Source organism: Calidris pugnax, unplaced genomic scaffold (genome assembly GCF_001431845.1).
Source record: "Calidris pugnax isolate Ruff unplaced genomic scaffold, ASM143184v1 scaffold103, whole genome shotgun sequence".
Classification (NCBI taxonomy): domain Eukaryota; kingdom Metazoa; phylum Chordata; class Aves; order Charadriiformes; family Scolopacidae; genus Calidris; species Calidris pugnax.
This window is the reverse complement of record NW_015090990.1, coordinates 4,086,221-4,104,574: the sequence shown is the minus strand read 5'-3', so window position 1 is coordinate 4,104,574 and position 18,354 is coordinate 4,086,221. Positions and strand designations below refer to the sequence as shown.

General features: G+C 38.3%; 1 protein-coding gene across 3 annotated transcripts in view; it reads left to right on the top strand.

The window, feature by feature from the left end:
- The window catches only part of RBMS1 (RNA binding motif, single stranded interacting protein 1), a 160,207-nt gene that overhangs the window by 104,321 nt on the left and 37,532 nt on the right, over positions 1–18,354 (top strand). For all 3 annotated transcript variants that reach the window (XM_014954476.1, XM_014954475.1, XM_014954477.1), the window contains exons 3-4: positions 14,653–14,711; positions 17,556–17,647. In XM_014954476.1, coding sequence (XP_014809962.1) covers positions 14,653–14,711; positions 17,556–17,647 — 151 coding nt within the window. The remainder of the gene's footprint in view (positions 1–14,652; positions 14,712–17,555; positions 17,648–18,354) is intronic.

Sequence of the window (18,354 nt, the reverse complement as noted above, 5' to 3'; positions counted from 1 at the left end):
CTTCTGCTCATTCGGGTCCTTTCTAAACTTCTGCTTTGTTCAGTGGGACAGAATTTTCAGAAATTTTAATTGTTCCTCAGGGATTTAACTGGATTTGTATGTAGACCTGGGTTGCTCGTGATCTGCCTTCCTCAGGATCTTATGGTTGTCTTCTGCTCATGCTCATGCCAAAGATATCTGACAACACTTGAGTTCAGCTTCTGTAGTGGAGGAAATGTGAGGCAGTTTCTCGCAAGTTGCTTTCCTCTAGTGGTAGAAGTCAGCATGTGGCTGTGACAGTTCTCCTTTATTTTTTTGGCAGGCAGTTTTCTGACATTCTTGTTGCTGAGATCATCCCCACTAGGGCTTTTGGAAGAACATCTTACTGGGGCTCAAATTCTTCACCTTCTGCTGTTCTGACCAGAGAGTGTGTTACAGGAAAGGTCCCAGTCCTTTACTATTAATAATTAATTTGCTTCTAGATACCTTTTGTTGACTCAAAGATCTGTGAATTTGTGGTTTCTTTCTTTCACCGTGATTTGGTTTCATGTTGAGGGTGTGGATTCTTTTAATCCCAAGGATAATTTAAGAGAAGAAAAGTATCATTAAATTACTGCAGTCTGAGTCATACTTGGTCTGTGAGTTTAGTTCCCTGGCCTTCCCACACAGCATTTCCGATATGCAGTGAGCTGAGGGTGTGCAGGAAGGACTGTAGAGTGACCTAGATACTGTTTAACTCCTTACTAATGAGAGGCTCTCTGACATTGGATATAGACATTGCCTCTTTGGATTCTTAGTCCTTTTCTGCACGGTGGCTGTATCCATTACGTTTTCCTGCTTCTGAGTCTTATTCATAAAAAAAGAAATAATTAAGTTTTCTATTTGGATTGGTTTAAGCATCTTGTTTAGATAAATTGATAGGAAGAATTAGTAAACAAGCTATTTTAGAATCTGAAGCATAGGCAATGAGATTTGTCCTCAAGTACAAGTTACAGCTTCTTTCGTATAGTACTTTATCAGTTCTAAAGAGAGAATTTTGTTCTGCTGCCCTCTTGCAGGCAAAGAAATAGCTGTCTCAGGCTCTCAATAATAAAAAAGATCTGGAAAGCCCACAAACACTGTGACCAGGTCACACAAGCTCCCTTGTTGGCTTATGTTGTTGAATATGTTTAGGAAAGATTGTGATACACCGCTAACGTCACTGGCTTTGGGCTTGCCTGTCACCTTTGCTGTCATGCAGTGGTTGGTTGATTTTTCTTGGCTCTGCATGAGAATGTCTTTTTTGAATAGTCCTTTTTGTGGCTGCTGGTGCTCTGGGTTCAGGAAATCGCCAAAACACTGCTCCTTTTAAGAAACTTTGAATCCATGTCTGTTTAATGTAGATGCCAGCCAGGCTTGCACTTGATACAGCCTGGAGGACCCCAATTTTCTTTGAGCCCAGTTGTCCCAGTCTTGAGTCACCCCTTTGCACAGATGCTCATGCGCTGGGTTTTCCCTGCTAGGCCAGGAGTAACTTCCCGTGTCGTTGTTCTTCACTGTGAAGCCCAACGATCCAAGTGCTTCCTCAGGCCCACCAGCCAAAGCACAGCCTGGGATGCTATTTAACCTTCCATGGTAGCATCTGACATAGTCATTATACGAAAGCTCCCTGGAAGTGAGGGTCTGGGGGATCACATTGTTTCCAGCCACCTCAGGTATGTTCTCTGTGACAATCTGGTAGCGGGCAGTGTGCTGTGACTGCAGGTCTGTCTGCAGCTCAGGGCTAAGAGTAGGCTCAATGTGTGGTGGTTCCAGAAGACTTCAGTTGTATTTGGCTAACTGCTCCAGTGATGGGATCAGAACAGGTTAATGGTGTTTTTAAAGAAAATGGTATATTTAAGCTACCAAAAGCAAATTTCCAGATAAGTGTCTATTACATTCTCTTTGCAAAACTGCAGAAATCAAACTCTGCCTCCTGCTTGCTTCAATCAATATTCAAAAGACTGTCTGTCCTAAGCTGTGTGAAACGGAGGAAGTGTCACTGAATATGACCCTGACGCATCATCCACAAAGGTTGCACTTTAGATTTTGTGCTTGTGATTGCTCATGTATCTAAAATTTGGCAACAGATGGGGTAGTATTTTTTCTTAATGCATAACACTCCTCTGTCCCTATCTCAGCACTTAATATTACTGCAGATGTCTTTTCAACAGAGCCATGCAGTTATAATCAATAATATGTGAGCTGATGTTTCTGCTCAATAACATACAGCCACTTAAATGCCCTTCTGAAGTATTTTGACCCCTGGAGAGAACTGCTTTAGCACAACCATCTTCCCTATTGAAATGGAGATACTTGCTATTCAGCACAGCTGGGACTTCAGACTAGAGAAGCAGGTATTTGTCAAATAAGGATCAAGTCTACATGCCGTGCTATTAAGGGGGCAAGGCCTCTGGAAGATTTAGCAGTGATTTTGAATAATTTGTCCATTTAGCGCTGCTCTAGTATAAATGACATGAAGTTACCAGAAATTAAAGGAGATCAGGCTCTAATATTAATTGTACAGCTTCTTCATAATAATGTGTTAATTCCAGTATAGAATAGCTATTCAAAGCAGGATTTTACTACAAGTATTTAATAAAAAAAAACAAACCACTGTTGAAATGCAGTTCAGAGAGACTGGAAGTTATTTGAATGTATTGGGGTTTTTTGCTCTTCTGACCTCCAGACAGAAGAGGGACAGTCAGCTCTTTCCATGATAGGGTGTTAAGTTAATGCAAGATGCAGGTAAGAACATATAGGTATCTTTGTGTAGAAGATATTTTAACCCAGCAGGCCAGGTCTTAGATTCATCCTGTTGCCTCTGTGTTGTCTTAGTATTACAAAACCAGAAGGAAAACATAAAAAACACACTGACATATTTTTAAAAAGTTATCAATGACAGGCATTATTCCAGTGACCAAACATCTTTCATACAGGACAAATGTGAGAACAAGCATTATATATATGTGTGTGTGTGCATATATATGTATGTCCTTGTATATATGTAATTTACACAATATGTGAGACAGTTTTTCCGTAGTTCAGAGTTGACAGATGGGTCAGGGCTTAGGAAATGGGATGTGGCTGCAAGTGCCCTTGTACTTTGGCAATCTTCAATCCCATGGTTTTCAAGACTTTGCCAACATATTCTTTGGAGTGCCATTTATGTAAACTGACAGCATAAGACTTGGTTAGCAACCTTCACTAGAAGTGAAATTAATAGGTAAGAATAAATTAAAGAGTAATCTTCTGCAGCTCTGCAGACGCTCTTGTGGCATGAATAGGTGTGTGTCTGTCCACCTAGGCAGTAGACTCACACTAGCTAGAACTGTAGACTTTTTGATTTATACTGTCTGACTAAAGCAAGGGAAAAAAGTACTGGGAGGTGTTGATAAATAATTTTATTTCCCCATGCCTTGTCCTTAATTACCTCCCACAAAAAAAGAAATATGCTTAAGGAAAGCCAAAATATAGGACAATGCATCATACGCTGACAATCACTGAATTTGACTTCCTTGGATGGAGAAGGAGGAATTGAAAAATAAAAGGTCTTCAGGTAGAGAGACTAATTTATGCTCACAAGCTGATCGGTACTGTTTAGCACAGGGAAGAGAAAGGAGTTATAAATTATGAATAACAAGAACTGCTCTTTTATGTCTTCATAGTTTTATTCTTTCAAGCTGTTAGTGTAGGCTCTGCAAAATTGGTGAGGCTGAAATTTGCTAAGATTTATGGTTGGGTGTAGAAAATACTGCCTTACTTTCAGATTAAAACAGCTAGCAGTGGTAAATCAATACATGCATGTCTGCAGACCTGCCATGATCTTGGCTTATAAATACATATTAGCATTCATCTGGTTTAATTTCTCATCTTCCCAGATCATTGTCTTGATTAGTGATCATTTCTCAGTATGAAAAAAAGGTAAAAGAAATTGCTAGACTGTAGAAATAATATTCCAGATTTGTAATTTGAACCTATTCAGAACTTTATTATTTTGCTTGCAAATGAAATATGATTTCCAAAAAACCCTGTATCTTTCATGGCTATGTGAAGCTGTTCTCTCATATTTTTTATATTCTTTCTGGGAGCCACAGGAACTGTAACAATTTATTTTCAAATAATATTGCTTCAGTTTTTGCTTTCAGTTGTGTGTAAAATGCAGATTTTTTTTTTTTCAGTGCTTTACTCTTAACCCAGGTATTATGTGTGTCCATTTTGTAGTCTTAGGGCAACAGCACAATAAGGTGAGACCATTTGCTGTCTTAAAATGACGTGGCTTTGTTCTTGCATCTTGTAGCTGTAGGAAACTAGAACCCCTTCCCAAATACCTGAATAACCTTGTCAGTAGATGCACAGGCAAAATCTTGCAGAAAATGTAAGTTATCCTATTGTTTTTTGAGTAAGAATGATCCTAGTACTAAAAATTGGTTTAGCCAAGAATTACAAATATCTTTATATTTATCTTTTTTTGTAAAATAAGTATTCTCCTTCGTTTGCTCTTCTAAACTGGATGCTGAATGATACAGGTTAGAAGGTGCAGCCTCCTTTGTAAGGCGGGAATTGAGAGACAGACGTTTTGATTTTTTTCTAATGCTGTAGCACTCACAGATAATTTCTTGTGTGAATGTCTTAATATATGTTAGTTGATTTATGATATTATATGACAATTCTGAGATTTATTGTTTGTGACTATCTGAATAACTGCACAAATCATTTTTATGTGAATGGTCCTAGGTTCAGTGTCTTATGGTAAAACTTTCTATAATGCTTTCAGTGTAAGAGTACTTCATATAAATTACAATATACTATATTAGAAGTAGAATAGTAGCACATCAGTTTCTAAACCATTCAGTCTAATTTATGCATATCACTTCATATTCCACCCAATTCTGAAATATTTTTCTCAAAGAAAATACCACATCATTTATAAGAAAAACGCAGAGTGATCTTTCACTAACATTGGTCATCAAACTCAGTAGAATGTTGGCAGGAAACAATGCTTTTAATATCAACCAGCTTTTGTGTCCCTGCAAACAGATGTTTAAAAACGCAACATAACTCTGCGCAGTTCACACATTTTAAAATCGTTTGCGCATGAGTTTTCAAATGGGCACATAGAAAAGTCTCCTAAAAGTGTAGGCAAAAATAAGTTATGAAGTATTTACTTAGCTTTGCTGAACTGTTGATTTCATAAACAGTAAAGATGATGATCAATGTAAACAATTTCATTTTCTGAAAGAACAGATGCTGTAGTTAATACATTACTGTGATTTTTTTTTTTCTTCAGTTTTGGACAAAACCAAGCTATGGTTACTTAGACAATAGTTGCATTTCAAAGTGTATCAGAGGGAAATCCGTTTGTGTTTCTGATAGGTTATTTATCCTGCTTAACCTATAAACTGTAAACTAACAAGGCTACTGAACTGATAGATAACCTAGCAGATGGTTCAGAGATTATGCTAAATCACCTCAGCTTGTCAGAAGTTAGGTTGGGTTACTGCAGGGGCAGTGGCTGCAAGAAACACTGAATGGGATCATTTTTCTCAGTTTGTTGCTTGAAATTCCATTTTTCTTCACAGCATGTGACATCTTGTGTCTTTACAGTTAAAACAACAAATCAACAAATTTAGGGCCAACATGTTAGTATCCTGGCTTTCATAAGAAGCATTTGGATGAAAAGAATCTTTAGATGTCTATGAAATATGAAAGATGGTCTCCTGTGCAGTGCAAGAGGTTGGCTCTGCCAATGTTACTGCTGTTGCTCTCTCCTTTTTCAGTGTTTAGAGCTGTTGCTTTGGTCTCTCCCTCCCATCAAGTTGAGTATTATTACCTTGCTAGCTTATGAAAGATCAAATGGAAATTAAATACCATGTGTTTAGTAGCAAAAATCATGTTGCAGCTGAGCAAGGATACGCCAAGATTCGTGGCTTTGTAAAAAAAAAAAAATCTCACCCTGAAGCATGGGTGATTATGAATAGTAGTTCTGCCAAATATCTGTATTCACATCCTCAGTGGAGCAACTGAGGCAACAGATGCCAATAAACTTGTCAGAGCCTAAAAGAGAAGTTACAGGTTCATCCGTCAGAATTTGCGTGGTTTTTTTTCTTTTAAATTAACAAAAAAGTCCCAAAACAAACCTTAATAAAAAGATTTTATACTTAGGTTTTGAAATATCTCATTATTTCCTTCTACTGCTGTTGTGTTTTTCTCAAAGTAGGATCAGTTGAATTCTTCTCAGTGCCTGCCAGGGAAGAATGAGAGCCGTCCCCTCCAACTCCAAAAGCTCTTTGAGGGCGAGGCTTCATGAATTTTTATTTTTATTTTCCTTCTCCATGATTGTGTCATCATAGTACTGAAGAATAACTGCTTTTTTTTTTTCTTCACATATTGCAACATTCTTAACCTTATAAAGTAAAACTAAACAAACATGCCATTACTTTATTTGTTGATTTTATATTGACAGAGAAAACACCTCTGCAGGGAATTGTTGGAAATCTCTTGGTTTAGTACATGCTAGAAAGCCACATTAGGAATGCTGTTTTAGTGTCAGCTGTAATATGTCTTAAACATTTAGAATACCCAGAGATACTATAAAAGCAATTTTCCTCAGTTGTGCTAAATGGAAGGGCATTGTACAGTGGGTCGTGTGCTTTTAAGATAATCAATTTGTTGTGCAAAAAGAGTATACTAATTGAAAAACCTTTGCAAAATGTCATAAAAATAGCTGAAGTATCTTAACAGGACTTTTTCCCCTTGACTTTCAGTCAGCTTCTAAGGAATGAATCGAGATTATTCACATCTCTACAAAGCAAGAGGAAGCAAACATTTCCTGATTCTAAAAACATTTCTTCTCTATCCCCACAGCTCATCCTCAGCTAAACCAGGAAATAGCTAGTTTTTCTTAAGAGAAAAACAAAATGGATGGCTGAAAAATAATCATCTCCAAAATCATCTTCCTGTGTGTCCCTTTCCTGTTTGGTAGAGTTTCGATTCCTGGTTCTTTTTTGTTATGAAGTTGTTACATTTGTGTAGAGCTGGTGCACTATAAACCAAATATGGACTAATTAAATACTGCTTTTTATCATTAAAATTAATACTGTCCAAGAAACTGAGAAAGCATTTGTTCACACCACCAAATTGTGTGTGCCCGTTATGCTGAGCATCTGCTCTTCTAAGGATGGATAACTGTAAAAGCTGATAGTATATCTGTTTTTGCTACTTTTGATCACTTCTCAGTGAAACCTGAAATTGTAACCTACTGAGCCTGAAGAAAAGAGAATTTGTTCCAAAGTAATACTAGTTTGTGCTAGTATTGGTAACTGCATCAGTAACGATGATGATACGTGCTTTTATCCACTGATTCTTGTTGAAAACATAAATATGCAAAAATTAAATGAACAATTAAAAATAGAGAGGTTTTGAAGGAAACTTTCTTGATCTTGTGAAGAATTTACAGCAGCATGTAAGATTACTGAATTGTCAATAAAGCCAAAGATCTATGGGGTTGGAGTATTTTGGGGGAGTATTTTGTGTTGGGTTTGGTTTTTTTAGTACACAGATCCTAACTCATCAAAAATAGTCTTTACATTAATGGACAAAATGTAATTTTAATCAGTTTTTAAAGACAGTCAAAACACTAGTTGTCTTCCACAATAATAAATTTTAATTTATTTGGAGGTATTATTTATCTGTCAAGTAAAATAATAATAAACTACAATGAGGACTACTTGGATATTTGGATATTTTGAAAATACCATCTTTCTCTCTGAAGTACCAGAGAGTCAAAGGGACAATTTGAGAAAGAAAGAAGCTAGCTTTGTGTCAAAAGCACATGACTATTGGAAAGAATGTCATCAAAGCACTGCTCTAACTTTTAATTTAGGTTCATAAGGGGGTCCTATTTTGCACATAGGGAAAAATGTAATCCCGTGCTTGGAAATAGGGCACATCTGACTGTGTTGATTAACCCAGTGCTTGAATATCTGAAGCTAGTATAGGAGATTTTGCTGAATCAAGAAATTAGCCAAATCTTTAACAATTTCAAAACACAACTTGTACTACGTTAGATTATACATACTCATTTACTGTGCAAAAAAAAGAAAAACCTCCCAAAACACCTGCAAGTTTTAATGTAATATTTAATTATGCACTAAAAATGATTAGTCCAGCTTTTGATGGTAGGTACTCATTATGTTCTGGTAGCAAATCCTTAGGTTCATAAGGGCCATAAAGAAACAGAGAGATTCCAAAGAGTTTCTCAAAGAACAGCGTGTCTTCCAACAACAGAAAACATAATATGGACAAAATGTTCTCAGCAGTGTCTCCTTCTACGCTGGGGCATAGATGTGGTGAAGAAGAATTTAAAAATGGAAACCATATGGTTTGGTTCTGTTCTCCAAACTCAGTATCCTGCTGGATTGAATAAATTTCTTTATCAAGTTTTTATAAGATAACATTTACTTATAATTTAATAGCAGGATTAGAGTAGGCTATCACAAGGACTAGCAGTACTGTATTGACAATTTTTTTCTGAAATTCCCCTTGCTGGGAAAGTAAAGCTTTGATACATGCAGAAACAACACCCTCCTGTGTTTATCTAAGCTTAAAAGGGAGCAAGAGCTTAAGGTTCAGTACACTGCTTTCCCAAGATGCATCAGAGAGAGGGAGATATGGGGGTCAGATAAAACCTTTTGTATTGCTCAGAGGTGTTTTTTGGATCCAGCAGAAAAGATTGCTGGGGCTGATTTTGTTCTTTTGGCTGTGCTGTTGGCTTAGAACTACCCCAAACACTGGAAGAGCAGTGAGGTCTGGGAGCCAGCTGTACCAAGTCAGCTCTTGCTGACAACTCCCTTGACTTTTTTCTTCCATCACAGGGAATTTTCTTTGCTCCATTTGCAGCAGGTGCTATAGAGGAGCTGAGAATTCAGCATAGGTGGGTCTTTCCCATGAACTGCTCAAGTGCCTCCTCTTCAGGTCTCTCTTCAGAATGGGTTGGGCTTCCGCATACTCTACAAGTGAGATAGACTGTCGTGGGGACTTGGCTGTTAAGACCGTTGGTTTCACGTAAAAGTTTGAGTCGTAATGTTCAAAATAGAATACTCTGTGTTTGGGGGAGTGAGGATTCTTCTTAAAAGTCACACATCACTGATTTGCAGAAGTCAGTTTTTGTTCCGTGCATCTATTTAGGGTCATACTGAAGGATAATATTCCCTTTCAAGTAGGAATTTACTGCATTTAGAGCACATGCAAGGTGCCTACTGACCATGTGCACTGAGTAAGAGACTGTGGTTGACTAAGTTATTTTTACAGACTAAGCATCCTCACCTGCACGTTCTTTTTAGTGTTACAATTAATAGACAGGAATTGCTTTGGAAGTATTTGCTTTATCAATTTTGTTCTAGTTATTTACCTTAGCCTAAAGTAAGGTTTATTTTGATGTGGATCTGTTCAGCAGCTGCAATGTATTTTACTATTAACTGATCAGCTCTGCCACAGAGATCTTCCTTGCTGGATCTGCCTGTTTGTTGTACTCTCTCTTGTCTTTGGGTCACTTGGTGAGAATATTAGTTACCTACCAAAATTTTTGTGTTCAACCAGGTTCTCTTTCCTTTCACAATTCCACCTGACTGAGTTCATGTACTCAGAGCCACTTATATGTTGTGAAATCCATGCCTGGTTTTACCACATGATTCTGGCTCTTAGAAATAAAGAGCATTCCATGAAGGGGCAGTGATAAGATGCTAAGATGTGAAAATTAATCTAGAGTATACACAGAAGATATGCAGCGATGTTTCTGCATGGCAGAAGAGTTCTGACAGCACGGTGCAAGGGATAACAGCAGGATCTCTAGGAATGCCCTTTTTACAGCTGGACTAGACTTGGGCAAAGAGAGAGCATTGCTTATCTTCACCACAAAGTTCTGGACAGTTCAGGATGAAGGACCTAAGCGGCTCTAACAGGCAAGGACTTCCCATGGTAGCAGAGATCCTTCTGGCATATTGGTGTCTGAGTCAACATCTGGTGATAGAGAAACCCTTCATAGCGCCAGCTGGAAGACAGTTTGAAAGTACTGCAAAGGGGAAAGCACTGTGAGCTTGGTGGTACGAGGTATATTACGTTAAGCTATTGTGGACAAAGATTTGAACAATTCATTCCAGACAACCCCTATCAAGCCTCTCACTGCCTGTTCTTATTGTACCTCCCCTAATGCACACACAGATAAGTTCTTTCAACACTCAAAATAGCACTTGTGGCAGAGACTTCAAGCTACTTTGTTCCCCATTCTTTGTCATGCTCATGATGGCATCTTATCGCCCTCACATTTGCAAGTATGTTCATTATACTAGCAGATGTACAAAGGGAGAAAAGTAAACACCAGTTCGGTTTGATCTATGTACTTAGTTTTCTGAGGACCCTTTTCTTTCATCATCATGGAGGTCACCAAAATTAGGCTTTGGAGATGTTTTAAATGTCAAAGGTATTCGTAGCTATTCGTAATGTATCTGTCAGTGTGATTATTGGGGCTGGGTTTGACCATGTTGCTGAACAATGTGATTTTTAAAAACTATATGTTGATGCTTTGCTTCAAGCCTTCCACTTCAAAAGCGGAAAGTGGAAAGTCTAAGTCTAAGGTATCATACTGTGTTTTGACACTCATGTTGCCTGGCAGTAGATCTTAGGGCAGCTCAGTAGGTGGGGTTACACAGAGAATGTGTAATGGGCAGCAGTAAGCATTATTCTATTAAGTAGCAGTACAGTTTATCTTCTTACCTTGGCTTTTGAACAAGTTTCTTCTTTATCTTGTATCCAAATACACATTTGTATTGGTGTTCAGTACTGTAACCGATAGCTAGTACCCTGGTACATAGACTGTTACTGAACATACCCCTTTTAATCCCATAACCAACACACTCTGGCAATTGTCTACCTGCCTCTTACCCAAGCCTTCTCTTCCTTAATACATTAGTTGACATTGGTACAAGTTCTGTGTAGAAAAGATGCAAAGCTGAAAACATCTTTCCATCTCTAAAAATAAGTCAGACTAAAAAGAGAATGTGTTAATAGCACACAAACCACCTCTATTGCTGCTGAACATTTATTTGATGTTATTTTTGGGAGAAAAATAACATACTTAATAAGGTATACCCAGTTGCTTGTCACCAGCCAGATTAGCAGTTATTTCTCAAGATGAGCACTTCATTTAAAAGACAGAATATTTTTAAAACCTGCTTTAGAGGAGAGGGAATAAGCAATCAGCAGTCATGGTAGAAATGATTCTGCCAACCATGAAAGATGTGCTCTGCTTTAGGTGGGCCTACTGCATCTCACCAAGCATGCAGCAAGGCTTTGAAGCAGAAGAGTAGCCTCAGCAGGATGCCTAAGACAACTAGATATGCATGAGCTTTGAGAAGAATGATGATCTTTGGGCAAGACCTAACATCATAGACATCTTTGTAATATAAGTTTTCCCTTGCTTGCTATATACCTTTTTGTAAGCAGGGAACAGATAGTAGTTAGCACAATGATTTGATGTGTTTGTAGCTCATTGATTTCTGGTGGGTCTCGGATTGCAGCTTCACCTAACAAATGAGCAGCTGAACATAGGAGTCTCTGTTAACAGCAGTATTAGGACTGCAGAATTCAGGAGGAAGGAAGTAGATTGTCATGACAGTCATCATTTGAAGGAAGCACTTATGAGGAACTGCAAGGAGTAATTTCCCTTGATACCAGACCACATGGTGGGAGCAAGCGGGGGATGTATCCCTCTGCCCAGGCTGAGGTGGGATAAATTGCATTTCTGTGCTTCATGGTGTGGCTAGCACTTGGGAGGAGTGTTCACAGGGAAAATTGTAGGAGAAATCCTGGCGATAGCTGCTATTGTTGTACTGGTTCTCCACATTCTTCCTAGACACACACTGAAGCTTCTTGGCAGTCTTCCATGGCAGCTGGTTCTTTGTAGGAACCATGCTATCTGGGACAGTGAATTAAACCACTAGTGGTCTTGCATGTTGGAAGATGGTCCGTTAAGTGGTAGTAAAGAACAGAAATGCAGACACATGTTGATAGGCTGATGTGCATCACCACAGCCAGCCCCTGACTCCCCTCCGTGACCAAGCTGGCAGCGGGTTGCAGGTACTTTGTTTACATAGATACCCAGTGTTGTAGTTTTTCACCACCACCACTTTCTACACTTTCAAGAACCAAAACAGAAACAGGGAGACAAGATCATCCTTCAGGGATTTTTTCCCCCAAAAGGGTTATGTAGCTCTTCACTTTAAGAAGCTTAGGGTATGGAGAATGCTGGACATCAAATATAATGCTGGATCCAAGTGACGTGGGACATAAGAGTTAGATCTTGCCAGCACAGTCCCTGGACAGTTTGCCTCTTGTTTATAACACATGCATTTATCTGCACCAAATTTGACTTGGGAGGTATAGAGCTTTCTAAATTGAATGACATATTTGGAAAACAAGTGGCAATAATAAGGAAGTACCTGTTTCAGCTAGTAGGTACAATTTCTATTGCTTTATTACAACTTCTAGCATAATATATTTAGGTATGCACTGATTTTAATTGACAGTTGTATGTTTTTAGGCTATAGATGGATAGTTCTACTTTGTATTAGTGAAGATGCTCACAATTTCAGATACAATAAGGAAGCCAACACCTAGTGGCCAGCATCCCAGCTTTACCCCCTTGGAACTATTTGAAGCCATACAATAACTCATTGAACAAACAGAACATTGAAATTGGTCACAGAGAGGGATACCTACCCCAAAACATGTATTTAAATGTTCTTTAAGGGGAAAGTACTTTGTAAATAGGCTTCGTCCTTGAATAACTATCACTTTGCAAGTGAGTTGAGTACTCCTAAATAACTTAGCTTAACTTTATTTATTAGGCTTTTTATATATTTCAAAGAACTTTTAAGACTAATACAGCCACTGCAGAAATTGAGTTAGCTGTCCTTTGAAATAACATTTTTTTAAATTATACTCTGTTGAAGTTACATTTAGCAGGTGAACTGGCAAAAGTTCTTTCTTCCACAAATTCCACTTTCTTGTGCTGATAGCATTTCTCGTAATTGTCAGTTCATTTTGGGTTCTTGTACAATGATAAAGAACCTCTTAGCACACAGTGCTTAGGTATACCTGTTAATGGAGTAAGTTACATTATACGCTCATGTGAAAACAAACTCATGTTGCTTCATTACTCTCTTGCATACTCACAGCACTGTGAGGGATCTGGAGAACAAGTTTCATGAGGAGAGGCTGAGGGAGCTGGGATTGTTTAGCCTGGAGAAAAGGAGGCTGAGGGGAGACCTTATCACTCTCTACAACTACCTGAAAGGAGGTTGTAGTGAGGTGGGGGTTGGTCCCTTTTCCCAAGTAACAGGCGATAGGACAAGAGGAGATGGCCGCAAGTTGTGCCAGGGGAGGTTTAGATTGGATCTTAGGAAAAATCTTTACACTGAAAGGGTTATTAAGCATTGGAACAGGCTTCCCAGGGAAGTGGTTGAGTCACCATCCCTGGTGGTATTTAAAAGATGGGTAGACGTAGTATTTAGACATATGGTTTAGTGATGGTTTTTGTCAGTTTTAGGTTGATGGTCGGACTAGATGATCTCAAAGGTCCCTTTCATCCTAGGCAATTCTATGGTTCTGTGATTCTTCTCTTCACAACCAAAGAGAAGAGGTTGTGGTAAGGAACTTGGGAAACCTGTGATTTGTTTCCAATTCAGCTGCTGATACAGGCCAGGCGAGTTGCCTTTTTAAAATTGAAACTGGGATTTGACTTCCAAGGAAAATTGCAAATTTTCACCAGCAGCAATAAATGCTAGTCTAAATTTGATCAAAAAACCTAATACTTGTAAGCTTTGTGGAGCACTTCAGAAACAGCAGTTGTTCCTATAGCTAAAATTACTGTCCGCATGTTTCCCAGGCTTAATTGCTCTTAGATCTCCTGGTGCCCACCTTTGGACTGTGCAGCAGATTGGCACCTGGACTGCCCAGTTATTGAGAAGCTGAGGAACAGGCAATGAATGTGTTTGTCTTTAAAAAAAAGAAAATTGAAGTTTCCTGAGGGATGTTTTGGTTTTAGTTGAAATTGTTTACATTTCAATTTTCCATTTTAAAAATACAGAAAATTCCTTACCACCTTTGCCGGTCAGTTTTCATAAATCTGACTTGCACTTGCCACCTTCCAGAACAGCGTGGAGGGGGAAGAAATAGCTAAGTTATTGGTTAGCAAGTCAAGCAAGTTTGTCAGACAAGGCAGTTTCATCTGCTTTATCCGATATATATACTGAGAGAGTCCAAGCTTATGTCTAAAACGTGGTTTCTTATGTGTACCAGGATTTTAACTGCGTGGTATTCTTTTCTGTAAAGAACTTTTTCTCTGGGTTGTTTTGTGATTCTGCTGTGCCACTGAGAAGACAGGGAAATAGAGCAAGATCATGCTCAGAATTGTTGATTGTTATTGTCACTTCTATCTACGTATGAGTTTTCATTATATAATTGTATAGTCTATGTATTACTCCATTTTATTTAAAGTAAAGGGTAATAGGATATAAAATAATGTGAATTGGGTATCTGTTGTAATGGGATATTTTTTTTTCCTCATTTTCCTTACATGTGTATATTACGTTTTAGGTATGGGAAAATTGTATCCACGAAGGCTATTTTGGATAAGACAACAAACAAATGCAAAGGTATGTACGTTTGCCTTTATATTACGTTCACCTGAAAGTCCTAATTGATTCTGTGACATACAGTAATGTCGAATTTTAAGTGCTTTCAAGTCTCCCCTCTTCCCCCACTTCTTTCTCCTAAACTAGTTTTATTCTTGCCCACGGTCAGTGTATTCAATCCATGTGTTTGCAGAGGAGCTGGCAGACGGCCGGTGTCGGTGCTGCAGCCAAGCCGGAGTGGAGCTGACACGCACAGCGCCGGCTGGCAGTTCGCCTCTATTTTAAAAACAAAAATGGAGTTAGAAGCAGCTTTTCCCCTCTTGCCTGGAGAAACTAGGGAAGCTTACAGCAGACCATTCAGCTATACTAAGCGTCTGAAAAAATTATATACTGTAGAAATCAGCTCCATTGATTAGAGTAGTTTAAAGCAGCACTTAATTACATGCTGCAATCCTCTAATTGTGTTTTGTTATATGCAATTGAATGTATTGGGAGCAAAGAGAGGGTTCGTTTTCACTGAAGTAATTGCAGCTGGGAAAAAAATATTAGAAGTCTTTTAGATAAGCTGGGTACATCAGTTCACTGTTTTTCATCACTCATTGCAATTACAGTGAGGTCATATCCCAGCAATGTGCACGGTGGGAGAAGGTGTGGTAACAGACGCTGAAATATCAGATTTCAGATTTTCTTTTTTACCATTAAGAGGATAATTTCTAAGCAAAGTGAAAAATTAAGTCAGCTGATTTAGCAACGTTACTAAGTGTAAAGCTCATGAATGAGCATAAAGCTGATAGGCAGAGGCAGGCGAGGAGAGTTCATCATTAGTTGAGAGGCAGTTTTTCTGCAGAATGTGGCAGCAATGCAGGGGCATAGCTTCTTAGCTCCCCATCTTAAGCAATTAAGGGGGTGCTGACAGTTCAGAAACAGAAATTTCTAGATTTTTTTTTTTTCCCCAGCTTGTAGGCAGATGTCACCTGCATATATTGTGACTAGGGAAGATCAGATGCCCTTTCCAATTATTTTAATTCATTAACGTCTGTGACAGCACTTAACTGATTTATTCTGTCCATTCCCTCAGTTCCTGAAGATTTCAGTAGCTCTGCCAGTGATACAGAAATTCTCACATTAATGTTTCAAGAGATTTAAGCTGACTTTTTCAATATAGGTTTTAAATCTCGGTGGTGAAAAGCAGTAACCAACAGTCTGTTGTAACAATATACGCAAGTTAAGGCTGCAGGGAAGCTCACTGCACGTCACTGAAATTGTGGTAGGAACATAAGTAGACAAAATGCAGAAATCTAACTGGAATTTAACCAAAAGATTGACAGCATCTCCGTCTCTTGCCAAAAAAAAAAAACCCACACCATGGGATTTAAAGTAACCGGAGCAACAAGCTTATGTATCATCTAGAAGATGGCAAAGCCAGCTTTGATGGCATGCTTGGTATTGGTATGTAACTTTGACTGTATTGCACCCTGCAGCGTGGCGGTGTTGATGACCTGGGCTGTCACGGGTATGGGAAGCTAGTTTTTGGTATGGAAAGCTAGTTTGCCTTGGCAGCACAAAACATGATATGAGCTAATTCACTCTGTTTCATGTCAAGATTTAACAGTCCACAGCACCACATGTTACACAGAACAATATGCTGCTTTCTTCAGCTTCTTGGCAGGTTAAATAAGCTTCCACTGATGTACAAAGCTGCTCAAGTTGTTTTTCCCGAGTTAAGCTGGTTCAGTTATATCTCTAAACAAACTTTTTGTCCTCAGTATAGACATATTGTAAGAGAATCCTATTACCTTCTGAAAGAAATAATTTCATTTTCTACTCCTCTAGAGATTTTATTAATTGTTGGGTATTTTGTTTGTTTTCTTTTACTCCAACTTAGATATTGGAGAGGGATTTCTTTAGTATTTGAGGCTGTTCACTGGTGGGAAGGAAGGGGGTTGAAAAATGCAGAGTGAAGTTTGCAATAACATCTAGGGGAAGTAGCTTCCTAACTCTGTCTGCCTTTTGGTGAGACTTGAAGATCCAACTCGCAGGTTGCATTAAAAATCCCAGCCGATAAGGTCAGTGCCTGTGAAGACCAAGGGATATTGCTTTTCAGATGTCCTAGAATCCATTAGCTGTACATTGTTGTTAAGAATAAGAAAAGAAGTTACTGCATATATATGGAATTTGTAACTTTGGGTTTACTCTGACATTTAAAGATTGCATTATATGGCATAGAAAATGCTTTCAGGACAATTTTTTACATTCTGGTTTCAGTAACAACAGTGGGGAAAACTCCTTTGATTTCACTGAAGCTGAGTTTTCACTCATTTGTTAAATTTAATTGTCTTTTATGTATAGACAATGAAGTAACTAATTCACCGAAAATTGGGTTATAATGCAGTAGACATATGCCTTTTAAACTAAATTCTTCTCCCAGCTTTGGGTAAGTGACATGTAACTTAGAGGTTTATTGGTCTCTTCTCAAACTGGAATGAGTATGTTTAGTTTAGGAAAATGAACAGATTATGCTTTACTCAGTGATCTCTGTGAAATAAACCGATGTCACATTTGCTTTTAGAAGATATATCCCATGTAACAAAAAGCAAACCACCATACTAGTGAGAGATTAGGACAAAATCCTGATAATGAGTAGGCATGGAAATTGGTTTGATCCACTGGAGCAGGCCCCCACCAGTTCAAGGTTAAAGGACTTTAGTAGATTATTTTTTTGGGATGACGTGAAAAACTTTGGAGTTCACATTGGCCTTCTTCACCAACAAGAAAATTGTATTAAATAACCATGCTAGTAGCAGATGAACTGTTTAATTATAAGATGGTTTCTGTCTCATTAATGAAATATGTTTTGTATTTCAGGTTACGGTTTTGTTGACTTTGACAGCCCGGCAGCTGCTCAGAAGGCGGTTTCTGCTTTAAAAGCTAGTGGAGTCCAAGCACAGATGGCAAAGGTGAGTTAAAATAACTGGCTAATTCTTGCAGTGGGTTGTGAAGATGAACAAGCTTGTATGTTAGCGGAGCATTGGAAATGTGAATTTTTAAGTTGCAGGCCCTTTACAGAGATCACAGTCCTCAAGCCATGAGGTATATTAAGGTAGCAAAATAGGGGCTTTCGACTGCCGTATCCCAAGCCATCTCAACTAATGAAATAAAGAAACACAGTATGGTAGAGTCTCTAAACTCATCTTGTCGGGTTTATAAATTTATTCATGATTCTATTTTTCCATTGGCTTCATCAGAAGAAAGATTAGCGATAAATTGTAAGAAATACAGCAGCCTTAACATTTTAAATACAACGTGCTAATTCCTGGAACAAGTCAATAGCTGAAATAGTTTACAGCACAAAGGCATTAAATGTTTTATATGTTGCCTGCTTGTTGTTACAAGGTTAGCAGCCTCCCAATTTTGGGATGAATTTTTAAGCACAGCATGGCAAAATTGAACCTCGTGACTTTGTCTTTAGCATTTCTAGTATATTTTCTTTTCAAGTAAGTAAAATTTAAATCTGAGCATTGATGACAGATGTCTGGAAATTCTTAGCCAACTCTTTGACAACTTATTCCTGCATCAGGGCAAACCCAACCATCATTAAAAATAAAGAAATATGATCTTTCTTCTTTTTCTCTCATTGTTACTGATCCTTACCTCTGAATCAGGA